Source organism: Carassius auratus, unplaced genomic scaffold (assembly GCF_003368295.1).
Source record: "Carassius auratus strain Wakin unplaced genomic scaffold, ASM336829v1 scaf_tig00216478, whole genome shotgun sequence".
Classification (NCBI taxonomy): domain Eukaryota; kingdom Metazoa; phylum Chordata; class Actinopteri; order Cypriniformes; family Cyprinidae; genus Carassius; species Carassius auratus.
This window is the reverse complement of record NW_020528588.1, coordinates 2,776-17,673: the sequence shown is the minus strand read 5'-3', so window position 1 is coordinate 17,673 and position 14,898 is coordinate 2,776. Positions and strand designations below refer to the sequence as shown.

Sequence of the window (14,898 nt, the reverse complement as noted above, 5' to 3'; positions counted from 1 at the left end):
ATCAGTTAGACATGCAAAGCACTGAGATGGAGAAGATCTGAATCTCTGCCAACACCAACTTCACAGCAGGGGATCAGAAAACTCAATACGGTAGAAATGAAGACAAAACTGGAGAGCATTTCAGTTTCATGTCTGAAAAAAAGTACCTTTAGCGTACAACAGCTTGTTACTGGTGCAGTATCCTTGAAAGATACTAATATTTTCACCCTTTGGTTTAAATTAGATACAAAGGTATACCTTTCGAGGATACTACCTCAGACACAGGCTATTATTTTTCTGATGGTGTATGAAAATGCGGTATTTTTTGGCCATTGCATCTGGAAAGGTACATGACATGATTACGAGAATGCATGTGTGATTGCCGTACATATACAGCACGACTAAAGCAAATATCATCAGTCATAGCTATTTGATTTGGCTAATTTATATGCTGTGTAATTATCAATATACATCTTATTTACATTTTGTATGGACAAATTGAATTTGAGGAAATGTTTCTTCATGGCTGCAACTGATTTGAGAATGGACAGACCCTGTCTCTGGCTAATACACAGGCCCGGGTCTAGTCTAGGTCTTTGGAACATACTGTATTTTCTCAAATCGCTTTTTAATGAAGGACGAATTTGACTCTGACCTCTCCTGTTTCCTTTTTTCTAAAAGCCAGATGATTGGCCTTTTGCTACATTTCAGTTACATGTACCTCCCCATCCACTTCTTGATTTAAACTTGGAGAAAGGAAGACAGAAGACTCAGGTTTGACAAAAGAAATCAGTAGGAATTTAATATTTAAATATGTACAGATGATTTAAACTGTACTGCTGCCGGAATGCAGGCAGTCGTCTTGGAAAGTGATGTTTTCCATACTGTGAGACAATTGTCAACTTTTAAGATGAATTGTGTAAGTCTTCAAAAATGCCAGGTCCCTCTTTTCCTTGCATCTTTTCTGGGTGCTAAACAGGGGCCAGTTATACTTGAGGCAGTGACGGTATCAGGCATGCACCAGAGGTAGCAAAACAGCTCTGGAAGGTCATTCAAATGCTTAAATCGCTTTCCACAAAGATTGAGAGAGAGGAAAAAAAGCAGGGCACTTCTGAAATTTCTTCTCAAAGCAGAAAACATTCACTGACTATTACAAAAAAAGGTCAATTTCCTAGTGATTCACTTCATTCTGAAAAGTAAATAAACTGCATCCCAGATTATGGGCTAAACTTATCAATAAACCAACTATAGGTTATGTAGACAATACAAAACTTTTTTATTGTCAGAAAAAGCAGCACAAAACAGTGTGAGAGAGCTGCAGTTTTGTAAGAAACTATTTACACAGAAAAGAGTCTTTTAAGTTTTACCAATTTCCCGAAAGGTTCAGATGAGCCGAAAAAAGTATTGCCTTTTTTTTTTCTTTTTTTTTTTTTAAATAAATTAGCTAAGATGCTAACAATCTAGTTGAAAGGGCAAGGGACAATACAACTTCAAAAGAACTATAATACAACACTATGCAACATGGGAAGTTTCAACAATTTCAGCCTTTCTGTTTATAAATAATAAAATACAACAATCTTCCAATCATTCACATTACAAGTGTCACAAAATTTCACAACCGCACAGTATGGTGATCCTAGACACTATACAATGATAATACACTTATTATGGCTAGCATACATATAAATATACATACAAAGAATGTCACTAAAATGTACGAACACTCAAAGCAATGGCAAGTCCTCCATTTAAAAAAATGTAAATGAAACTGAGTAGCACTGTAAAAAAAAAAAAAAAAAAAAAAATCCCAGTCATAAACAAACATACATAATGACATCAGTTTGAGTTTCTACAAAGTTCTCATTGCAACCTACAAAGTATGACAATAGCAGCTATTTTGGATGGACTTAACATAACACTGCAGTTTCAAAGCTGTTTGAGTCATCAATATAAAAAGGAAAAAACCAAAGGAGCATTCAGCGTCTTGCCTCCCTGGCCAGCCAGTGAGACAAAACAAAGCCACACACAACTCTTCACATCAACACTGCGGTGGCTCTGAAGAAGGGTAATGTCGCCACACAATGTTTTTTACCCTTTTAGTAACCAGACACCTGCGTCACCATTACGGCTGAGCGACTGCCTTTCCAGGTATGCAACATTACTAAGAGCGAGTAAAGTGTCTTATCAAAAGACAAAATGGCCTCCACAAAATAGAATGCAATGTTGCATTAAATCCTCATCTCCGCCTCATCACTGTTCTCCAGAGAGTGCTCTGTGGTGCTGATGATGGAGGCTGAGGGACCTTGAGTGACACCAAATGGGGAGACAGCTGGGGACCGTGCAGCAAGTGGGGACAGTGAAGGGGAGAAACTAGGAGACATGGCTGCTGAGGAGATGGAGCCCTCGTGGCTTATAGGTGAACGCCTTAGAGATGCTAAGTGATGAAACGTCCGTGCTATGGCAGGCTTAGGTGGGACAGATTTGGCTCCCGGATGAGCCACTGAGGTAATGAGTGGTGGAGGGTCAATTCTTGGCTTGGGATCTATCTTAACTTTGGGTTGGAAGGGTCTGCGTGGATTGTTGGGAGGTAAGTTCTCATCCTTTAGCCTGGCAATCTCTGTAAAGACACTGGCTAAGGGTTGGAACTGAGGGCACCAGTTGAGAAGGTAGTCCCAGTTGTAGCTGCCTCGCAGTTCCTCATCACTTGCCACTATGGCTGTGAGGGAGCCATCGACCGAGGGTTTGCCATCCTCAGGGAAAGAATAATCTTTTGGGTGGGAAATATTTAACCCACGACCTACTCCAAGGTAGCCCCCACCTTCGTCTCTGTAGGCTGGGAGCTGACCAGAGAGTAGGGTACCACTGAGACTCCCACTGATGCTCCCAAGTTTCTTAGTTTTGAACCACTGGCTTGCATCAAGTGGTCCTGGTTCACAAGAAATATCAGAGAGTTGGTCTGCATCCTGTTGGATACCTGAATCAGGGCCCCTGGCAGAAATGTGCTCTTGCATGGAGGAGGTAATGCTTGCAACTCTTGGATATTCATTGATCATACGGATTTCGTCATCCTCTGCTGCTTCTGCAGATCCCCGTCCACTGGAGTGAGAAGGATCTAGAGATCCTCCTCGAGTATATGAGCCTCCACCAGTTCCTTCTTCTTCACCTGCATATCCAGGAAGCGCCTGATGATAGATCCTGTCACCCCCTGTGGGTTTAGACTCATCCAACTTCTGCAAAGCTGTGCCTGAAGATACGGTACTATTCCCAGTGTCTTGTCCTTTCTTCTTGCGCTTTGATCTTACTAGATAAAGTGCTACAGCAATTATGACTAACAGGACTATTACTCCAAGAGAGGCAGCAATTATGCTCACCAAGAGGACGTTAAAGTCTGTTGCAAGACCAAAGGATGTGTTGGTAACGTCAATGGTGACCTGAGCGGAAGCTATTCTTGAGGTGTCAAGAGGGCTGTGGGCAGTCACATCCATAGTCATTAGGCGAGTCTCCCTCTTTGAGCGACTCCCTCCGCTTGAGCTCCCTGAGCTGTCCATCTTTAGGTAGATTATACCGGTGGTCTTATTCACATCAAAGTAAGGAGAGGAATTGGGGAAGGAGTAGAGTACAATCCCATCCACCCCACCATCCTCATCTTTGGCCTGTACTTGCCCAATACTCTGACCTTTCTTGGCTCCCTCTGGTACCTCAAAGGACAAGTCTGAAGTGGTGAAAACTGGGTCATACTCATCCTCTCCTGTTACGTAGACCTGCACTGTGACAGTAGCCGAGTTATTGCCTGCATCCACAGCCAAAGCAATGAAGTTAAATGAGTTCACCTTCTCAAAATCAAAAATCTGCCTGGTTCGAACTTCTCCCGAATTTGGATCCACCAAGAAGATGTCCTTTCCTGCGTGGTCCATTAAATAATACTTCAGCTGTCCATAAACACCTGTATCATAATCGATTGCATGTAATACAGTCACGGCAGAGTTGGGTGGCTGGTTCTCACGAATACTGGCTGTCAATGTAGCAATGGGAAAGTAAGGTCTGTTGTCATTGATGTCCTTAACCTCTACACTAATAGGAGCCAAGGCAAAATGACCATGGCCATCTGAGGCTTGTACTATAACCACATGAGATGTTCGGCTCTCTCTGTCCAAAGGTTTTTGAAGCCTCACTGCCCCAGTCCACTGATCCACAGAGAAGAGTTTCATCTCATCTCCAGAGCTGATGCTGTACTGGACCTCTGCATAGGGAGCTGAATCAGGATCAGTTGCAGTCACACGCAAGATTTCTGTACCAGCAGCTGCCCCTTCACTCAAAGAAACTATGTACTCAGCTCTGCCAAAGACAGGAGGGTTGTCATTCACATCAGTGACTGTGATGATGGCTGGTACACTGGAGCTGCGTTGGGGAACACCACGATCCGAGACCGCGATGGTGAGATTATAGCGTGACAATGCCTCAAAATCCAGTCGCTCTGCTAGGATCAGGGTTCCTACCGTCTGGAAGCCATGGCCCTCTATGAAACGAACGCTACTCTCAATCTGGAAAGCATTTCCAATATTCCCACTGGCTATTGCGAAATCAAAACCAGAGTTTTCCTGAGATAGGTCTCTGTCTACTGCCTCTAATGTTAGGATGGTGGCTCCAGGTAACTGGTCCTCAGACACTGTGGCTTTGTACTCCAACTGGTGGAATATAGGGGCATTATCATTGACGTCTATCAGCTGAACTTGTACTGTAGCAGAAGATGACAGCGGTGGAGACCCTCCATCACGAGCTTCGATCACTACACTCACAGAAGGCTGCTCCGGGTCAAATTCTGCTTTCTGTCTGATGAAAAGTGTGCCTGTAAAGACATGAGAAGTGCTTTTACTACAATATTAATGCTTTAAATATAAACTATATGGTAAAACTAGAGGCAGTGGCAATTTAAACAAAGCACAACTGACCTTGTAGAGGTGGTTTTCATTAACACCACACACCACTTTATGTAAATAGCATCTACTACTAATTAAACTTTTTATAAACAAAATGCTTGTTGCTACTTATACTTGGTGCATATTTATTTACCACTATTTACACTTCATACAAATAGCATATACGGGCTTTTTATTGTATAAATAGCCACTGCCTATGATGAACATGCTTAGTATAAATACTGGTATTATACCGTTTTTAGGATCAATGTAAAACCTGTCCCTCGTTGAAGACACCACTCGATAAGTGACCTTTCCATTTTCTCCTGAATCTCGATCTGTTGCTGTTACTGTGATAATGGGACTGCCTGATGGAGAATGTTCTGGAAGTGTTACCTGGAAACCAAAAGCAACAAAACAGCTGTTACTTGGCATGCTTTATCCTGTATCCACAGTGATGTCATTTTGAATAAAAGCATCTGCTGAATACGTAATGACAACAGCATACTCTGGTGTGAATGACTGCAAGGATATTTATTCTGGAATAAACGCATGTGTTTTAGCAGCAGATAAACCTTTATCAGTCCCAATAATAAGAGATAGACATTGTTTTAAAATACTTTAAATGGTAGAAAGAAAACAATCACCTGATATAGGTCTTGTGCAAAAGTTGGTGCATTATCATTTACGTCCTCCACCAACACAGTCAAATTGGCTTCACTCTGGTGCTTTGAATCTGAAGCTCGAATAGTCAATGTGTACCATGTCCTCTCCTCAAAGTCCAGTGGTGCTGTCAGAGACACACGGCCGTTGTAACGATGGATATCAAATTTTCCCTGTGATGAAGCATCCAGTTGTAAAGAGTAAGAGAGCACTGGGCTAGAATCCACATCATTTCCAGTAACCAGGGTGATCTCAGTGCCGATAAGAGAGTCTGCAATGGGAAGCAAGGACACAACTTTCAAATACATGTACAATTATAAAAATGCTTTATATCATGTCTTTCAAGGTTAAAAGGCCAAAGGTCACCATTCATCTACTTACTCTCTGGCACTCTAACTTCTCGTGGCACGGGGATGGTGGGACTGTTATCATTGAGGTCGACAATAATCACTGTAATGGTGGCAGTGCCTACTAGTTTGGGGCTGCCACGATCAGTGGCTTTAATCACCAGCCTGATGGAAATAAAATAAAATGAATTAAATGAATTGTTCCTAACATATATAATGTGAGAAATGTTTCTGTTCAGTTTATTTTTGGGATTGAGAGAGCAAACTTTTTTAACAAAAAGCTTTCCTACAACAATCCAAAAGAACTACCAGACCAAAAATGTAGTAAATTAAAAGCACACAGCTTTATAGGAGTTGGGGAACATTTTAGAAACAAAAACATAAGGTCAAAAAACTGCGAGGGCTTGAACACATCACACACACAAACTAAATGATGCTGGAGAGGACAGTTACATTCCACAGAACAGAAGGAAATTAAAGACCTGCAGAGCAATGACTTCACTGCTTGAGCAAACATGATATACACTCACTGTGCCTGTGTCCAGATTTCTCTGTCCATAATGGCCGCAGTTGTGATACTGCCAGTTAGAGGGTCAATCTTGAAAAGGCCACTTTGACTCGAAGACTCAATGGAGTAAGTCACCTGACCATTCTGACCCTGGTCAACATCTTCAGCCACAACCTAATGCATTTGAAAACAGGCTGATTAAGCACAGGCTGGGTATGAAATAAACACTCGCCAGATGCTAAATTTGAGTACAAGTAACTTTATAAGGAACTACAACATCACACATGGTTTAAATCTAACACTTACTGACGTGAAGTCAGAAACAGATGCAAAAAAAAAAAAACAGGTAAATAATTTAATGCTTTATATGGTTAACAAAAATAATACTGTTTTCAAGGGTAAATTTGCTCAGATGTCCTGCAAGTATGGCAAAACTATGCAAAACACAGTAATCTGTAGAACATTTTTGTTTTTAATACTTTTCCCCATATGTTATCAATTACCTTTGACCTTTTAGAAATACCAAACAAATAAGAGACCCCTTGCCTGAATGATGGGAAAGTCATAGCCCTGTGCTTCATGCATATAAGCCACATAGTTCTGCAGCTGGAATCGGGGTAGGTTGTCATTGACATCCTGAAGAATCAGGTTGACAGCCATAAAGGAGCTTGAGGATGTAGTTTCAGCCTTCACCACTAGACGGAGTCTTGGAGTGTCCTCAAAATCCAGGCCATTTGAGCTCTGTACCCAGATTTCACCTATGAAAGCACCAACGATGCAGTGAAGTAGGTCAACTTAGCAATATTATTTTTCAGATTTCCGATGAGTTTATGCATGCATCTTGTCAAAATCAAGCTGTTTTCACATTTCACAGGGTTCCCATCTGACCTGTACTAGAGCTGATGGTGAAGGAATGGTATTTGTTCCCACTGAAGATGCTGTAAGTGATGCCGTCTCGGGTGCCATCAGGGTGCTGAGCCTGAGCCTGGGCGACTGCAGTGCCTAAGGGGAAAAATACACACAAAATAACTCAATACTCTGCCACACTCACTTAAATTGATGGATTGGCTTTCAGTGCTTCACAAAACTGGCAGTGCCAGTGAGTGCTGAAATACAATGCTGCAGTTTCATCATGCAGTTCATTGCAAAAGTTTTCAACTGCCTCATGCCAGTGCTTTGAAATGAAGATACCACAAAGAATAACTTTTAGTTTTGGATTTATAATAATAATAAAAAAGGTCTGTATACTTTTGCAATGTACCGAGAAGATGGGATTTCTACATGTCATTTAATGAAAGTGAATACTTGTTTGCATTTGAAGTCAACATGAAGTGTAACTTGCACCCCATTTTGCTTATAGAAACTTGAAATGTGTTTAGTTGAAACAGGATATTTATACAGTAAGTAAAAAAAAGTAGGGTACAATTATCCAACTGAAATTGATCAGATCATAAAAAAATAGCATCTCTATATGTCCCAATTGTTCAAATCTGTAATTTGCGCTTATTGTCATAATCTGTCTCATACATTCATGCTAACTGGAATTAAATGATTTTTAAATTATTATAAAGTATTATAATAAATATTATAATTTTTTTCCAAAAACTTGCATAAATAATTTCCAATAATTTTAATAACAATATTTTATAAATATTGTAATTATTATTATTATTATTGTTATTTTATTTACAAATGTAATTATCTAAAATAGGTTGATTAACTTTTTTTTGTTCTTGACATAAACGTGCTTGGCTGTAATGACGTCAGCTAAAACAACAACAAAAAATATTTTTTTCTTTTAATGAATTTACCCCTTATTTACATTTTTCTTTTTTTTCTTTTTTAATTTTTAAATAAAAATATACCAGAAACATGTATATGTATAATGCTGATGTTTACTTTATTCATCTTCATCATTTGTTATACTGTGATTTTCAATCCTTTTTTCCATGAAACGGACTGCAAGGAAAAAATGGTTAGTTTTTATAACAAAAATCTTGCAGGCTAATAGCACAATCATTTAAATTGTAAAAATGCTCTGCCTACCTTTAGCTGCATTCTCCTGTATGCTAACATCTCTGGCGGTTCGAGAGAATCGAATGCCCTTGTAATCTTGCTCCTTCACATAGATGATCACCACTCCTAGAGAAGACTGGGGAGGACTGCCCTGGTCCATCGCCTCCACTATGAGGGTGCGCTGAGTTTGTGTCAGGGTCTGGAGCTTCTCGGTGGTCTGGATCTCCCCTGTTAGCGAGTTAATAGCAAATCCTCTTACTGGCATTGAAAACCGGTAGAACACCGAACCATTTGCTCCAAAATCCTTATCTTCTGCTCTCATGGTGGCCACCACCTGATGCGTGGACACACTTCCACTGGACACGTTGATAATCAGCGGGTCTTGGATGAAGAATGGTGCATTGTCGTTGACGTCCAGGATGTTAATTGTCACCTGGGCTGTGGTGTTGCGGGGAGCAGCGGGTGATAGATCAACTGCATACACTTGGAAGATGTAAGAAGCTCTTTTCTCTCGGTCCAGGAGTGCTGTGGTTGTGATCTTTCCCGTGTCTGGATGTACTGTGAACGCACCTTTGGCCTCTTGGCTAAGGAAGTATAAGATCTGACCATTTTCGCCTTCATCCACGTCTATGGCTGTAGCATCCAACACCACCAAACCTACAGCTGCATCTTCTGAGACATCGACGGTGTAGCTACTGCTTCCAAACTTAGGGCTGTTGTCGTTTACATCAAGAACTGAGATCTCCACAGTGGCTGTGCTGCTCAGAGACGGGCTGCCGTGATCCTGGACCACCACTTTCAAAGAATAACTGTTCTTCTGTTCTCGGTCCAGAGGTCTTGAGGTAGACAGAGCTCCAGAGAAACCATCAAGTCGAAAGTCACCATCTGGGTCACCAGCTAGAATTGCAACACACAGACACAACATTTGTTAACAATCAAGCAGACTGAATCTTCTTTTTATAAGAAACAAGTTTTTTTTAACCCATAGACTCCGGTTGTAGAAGTTCTTCTACATGCTCCTCTGTACAAACAATCTAAAACTCAAAATTGTTTTACCAGTGATTTTATATTCCAGTCGTCCACTCTCTTCAGTGTCCAGGTCTGTGGCTTTGAGGGTGAACAGCTCCACGGGATCTTGGTTCTCAGGCACTTCCAGGCTATAATGCTGCCGCCCGAAAGAAGGAGAATTATCATTCACATCCAGCACTGTGATGTGCACTTTCGCCTTGGCAAAGTTAGGGGGTATGCCTCCATCTTTTGCGTACACTATTGCATAGACAAAAGAGATAAAAACTGGATTATTAAATGCATTATCAGTTTAATAATAAATTATAATTACATAAAATAATATTTTGATTATAATATAAGAATATTTAGGCCATTGATGTTACTATTAATTGTTACTGTATTTTAAATAAATCTGGGGGAAAATTTATATATATATATATATATATATATATATATTAGGGGTGTAACGGTTCACAAAATTCACGGTTCGGTTCGGTTCGATACACTGATGTCACGGTTCGGTTCGGTTCGGTTCGATACGTTTTAGATACAGCAAAATGTAAAAACATCTCAACTTTTCAGAATGCCGCAAGCGAACCGCGGGTCATGTGACAAGAACCAACCAATCAGCTTCATCCTTTCCCGTAACAACGTTGAGAGCTCAGCCAAGATGAAGGAACAGCTGATCATAGTTGTATATGGATTGCAATTTTGAAATAAATTCAGTAGCAGAGCTACTGCAAGCGATTTTTAGAGCTGCAAATCCATTTATCCTTCGCTGAAATTTCCGCGTCTCATGGAGAGAGCACGTCATTGTTGCTTAGCAAAGACAGACGCCTCATGAGCGCTTCTGCCCGAGCGCTTTGGAAAGGAGGAGAAAGACGCGCTTAGCGTTTTCCATGCGTTTTTAGGCACGATATGTGAACGGCACCTAAGGCGCTCGCTCACTCAGCACGCGCTGAAGGCTCGTTGCAAAATGTCTAATGCATTTAACAGACCAGAAATATAAGATCCTAAAATAACCAACAGGTCTGGTGTTTGGGTTGGATTCCCTGTAAGCTATAGTGTCTAAATGCTGCAGGGATAGTTTGCTGCGTGCATGTTTCTCCTTTTTTTCGTGTTTTCCCAGATAGTACTGACGCATATATCCCAGATATTCCCGCTGGTGTTTTTTTTTTTTTTTTTTTTTGTATTCCCGCTGGTGTACCCTGTCATGTTGCAGATGCGACATACCGTTGTTTTTTTATCCACCACTCTCTTGCCATCACCATTATAGCTTAAAGGGAATCCAAAGTGCACCCAAACACCAGACCTGTTGGTTATTGGAGGATCTTCTCATTTCTAGTCTGTTAAACGCATTGGCTATTTTGCAACGAGCCTTCAGCGCGTACTGAGTGAGCGAGCGCCTGCTGAGTAGCCTAACATAAACATATAAGATGGTGTTTTTTTTCTTCTTCGGGAGTGTCAGGGGCGTTGCCTGTTACGTTGTTTGGGTTATTGGGCTACCTTGTTGAACGCATATCATTATATTTCTTTCTCTCTCTTTTTTTTTTTTCAAATATAATTAATTACTCCAACGAACCGTTCGGTATACATAATGCGTACCGCGTACCGAACCGAAAGCGTCGTAACGAATATGGAAGGCCAAGAGGGTCAAATTCACGTGAATTTTAACGCGTCAACAACACGTTAAATACGTGTATTTCACGCGTAAACAACACGTATTTAACGCGTTAAATACGTGTTGTTTACGTGTTAAAAATCAGCGCGTACTTAACGTGTATTTAACGTGTATTTCACGTGTTAAATACACGTGAAGTACGCGTTAAAAATCAGTTTGAACGGGTCAATGTCATTGGCTGCTGAGGACTTGGGTCAAACCACTTCTGTGAGCTTAGAGGGGTGTACCATTCACAGACAGGCAACCATCATTTAACATGCTATAGATCAGCTTATTCAGCCTTATTATTTTGTCTTTTTTTTTGTATAGACTATAGAAATAATATAATTTAATTGCAGTTTTATGAAATATTTATTTTTTAATAAATATTAATTAACATTTTTTGGTGATAGTATAATGTTTATAAAAGTTACAGTATTTTGTAATGAAACAGGACTTTTTGTTTAGCTCTTGACTCGCCAAAATATACTATTTAAATACTGTTGCTTTCTGAGTGCCATACACAAAAATAGCAACTCATAACTCCACGAATATAGCAAGGAGAGTCAAAAGTTATAGTCTGAATCTACTGTGACGATCCAAGGGGCTGTAGTATTTTATTTTGCCCAGCAGGTGTCATGGGGTAACACTTTTTGTGTCTTTAGGTTAAGTGCTGTGATGCAGGTGTGGAAAATTGATTGTGATTAACCATGCTGCCTATAAGATGCTGGCTTTCTTACCCTCTGGAGGGAAGGAGATTGGGGCTTGGTCTTTGCTGGTCTTGCTGTTTGGTGGTCAGGCGGACTTTCTCACGCTCTCCAGTCCAAGGCTTGATGCTGTGTTTTTGTATCTTTATATTTTTTTTTATGGTTTACCTCAATGTGGTTATGGCTGTTTTCTGATTAAAACACATATTTGTGCAAATTTGATTATGTTGTATGGACTCTCTATTCATGTTGCTACTCCTTGATCCAAGGGGTTGTAACACTACGTTCTGTCAAATGTTTAATAGAGCTCTCCAACTGATTCATGGGTTTAGGTATTATTTACATATGAAAGATCATCATGGATTGTTTTGATTTTGGACTCATTTCAATCTGGAGAATCGGCTGTAAATAATGATATGCCATTTTTCACAATCAGAGCATGTTTCATGAAGTTATAAATGTAAAACCATGAGAATATTGTAGCATGTGTGTATTTGAAGTTTTTTTTTCTTGTTTTGTTATAATTCGATTACGAATATCTTCAAATCTGAATGACAGATTATTGTATAATTGGGCTCATTTTAATTGAGAGAATGTAACATTTTCCACGAGCTATGCATGTTTCATGAAGTTATGAATGGAAACGTAACCTATGTTATTTTCTCAGTTGAATGATTTCATGTGTGTGATAATATCGTAAGTAATATATTTAGATCAAGTGTACAAATTATGATGAATTTGAGCTCCTTTTAATCTGTAGAATTTTCTAAAAAAATGACTTTTTTTGCATGATCTAATGTTTCATGGAGTTATTAATAAAAGCGCAAAGGGAAACTAAAGTTATTTGTTGCGCTGTGCCTGTTGGGTTTTATGTGTTATAGCAATATATTTGGATCTCATCCATGGATTACAGTATCTCTGGGCTCATTTTAATTGGGATAATTTTCTGAAAATAATGATCTATGCATGATTCTTGAAGCTATGAATGAAAACGAAACGTGAAGTATCGAGCTGTTTTTCTTTGCAGCCTCAGTGCGCCAGTCTGCTTTCATGTGTCACAGCTCTATGAACGAAATCTTTCGATCTGATCATAGGATCTATGCATGTTTGGTGAAGTTAAGAGGCACGGGACTGAAACCTCTGATTTTTTTTTCTAAGATATATTACCTAAGTTTTTTTCTATGTGTTATATCTTTATGAAATATATATTTAGATCTAAATAATGTTTTATGGTGAGTTTCGACTGTGTTTAATCTGCAAATAGTGACTTGTCTTTTTTATGATATAGCCTATGCTTTTTCATGAAGTTATCAGTGGAAAGCCTACATGACAGCTACCACAGATTTTTGGCTAAACTACATGCTCTCTGTGCAGTTTTATGTGCATTATAAATTTATGAGGAAAATCTTTAGATATAAATGACAGATAGTTTTGGGCTCTTTTAAAAAGGAGAATATAATCTAAATGCTGGTGCATAATTTTACACTGAAATCTTGTTTTATGAGGTTACAAGTGAAATGGTGACATCAATAGGCCTATTATTATTATTATATGGGTCTGGGGTTGACTTCTTTTACAAAACTCGCTCTAGTTTATTCAAAGCCTCAAACAATTTCTCAATGGTGCGACTAAAAAAACTCTGAAGTCGCACCGGTAAACCGAGCCATTTAAGGGGAACCCCTCGAGCCGGGCTTCGATTGTTCAGATGTGGGCCGGGCCTCCAGTCTGTTTGACTTCTTCTTACTTTTATATTTTAGAACTGCTGAACAGTTCTGCGTTCAAATAATAGGCTTAAGAAGAAGATATTTTAATTTACTAATAAACTAGTGTTTTCTGAATCTGTATCACAAGAATGAAGTTGCTGTCACGGAACAGAGAGAGAGAGGGAGAGAGAGAGAACCCAGGAGGCTAATGGCAAGTTAATGCTCTTTTAGTAGAAATAAGGCAAAGCCGCAACGGCCAAAAAACAAAGGCAGAGTACAGGGATAATTCCTGGTCAAAACAATGGAGCCTAAAGTGGCTGGTCTGGGAAGCCTGTGATCAGCGAGACAGGTTACAGGTGAGGCAGGGGACCCCTCGTTACTCCTCACGGCAGATAACTGGGGGAGAACAAGACAAGCAACAAACAGTCCATACAAAACTCTCCAAACGACCTGACAAGACTAGACAGGACAGGACTTGACTAGACTAGACTAGACTAGACTAGACTAATGGTCTGTAGAAAAAGCACAAAAACGTCAGAAACATCTAAAGTGGTTAGTAATAATCTAACAGGGAATGGAAAGAGACAGAGCTAGAAATAGAGAGCCTATGATAGGTGATAGAGAGCAGGTGAGCGGAGGAGAACGAGGAACAGCTGAAGATGATGAGAGTAGAGATAAGTGAGCGCAAAGGAAAAGAGGGAACCAGCAGATGGAGACCGAACTGGGATCATGACAATTGCAATCCCGACTCGTCATCTCTTCATTAGAAGCGCTTTTAGAGATAAGTACATCTTTATGGGTTATAATTATAATGAAAGAGTTTTTTTTTTTGTTAAGTAGTTATTTAAAGCTATATTTATGTATGTATGTATGTATATATATATATGTATATGTTTTCACTGAGTTTCGGTTAATTTTTTTACTCCTATTAAAGACAACACGGCAGAACGAGCAACTGTTTTGTTGATATTGTGTATACAGTTACGAATAATGTATTATTTTTTACCTTTTATAAGCAAAAATGATGGCATATCCAAGAAAAAAATTGCAAGTGATCATGCTGCCGTCTCCCTGTTCTGAAGCATCTCCTCACAAATGATTGGATAGCTTACATTTATCTGGGTCTAACAAACACTGTCATATGCTTCAACTGTTTTATATCTATAGATTTTATTTTAGGCAAGTCGTGATGATTTGAGAAGGCTAAATTCATCAAACATATAGGCTCACTGTCTGCCGCTGGCAGCTTGGTCGTTACTTAAAAAAACCTAAAACTTATATTTAACAACATAAAATGCTCCAAACGCTTTTCTAACTTAACTTAATAAAATATATTATATTAACAAAATATAATCACTTTTCTATTACATATAAAACTGAACTATTTTAAT

At 39.5% G+C, this 14,898-nt stretch overlaps 1 protein-coding gene across 1 annotated transcript; it reads right to left on the bottom strand.

The window, feature by feature from the left end:
* Positions 1-754: 754 nt before the first annotated feature.
* On the bottom strand, positions 755-9,722 carry LOC113098273 (protocadherin-16-like; the record flags this gene model as incomplete). The annotated part of the gene is made up of 9 exons (XM_026263288.1): positions 755-4,825; positions 5,150-5,291; positions 5,543-5,829; positions 5,940-6,070; positions 6,436-6,587; positions 6,960-7,171; positions 7,302-7,415; positions 8,460-9,326; positions 9,486-9,722. Coding segments are annotated over 9 exons (4,760 nt in total), but the record flags the coding sequence as incomplete, so codon positions are not given.
* Positions 9,723-14,898: the final 5,176 nt, after the last annotated feature.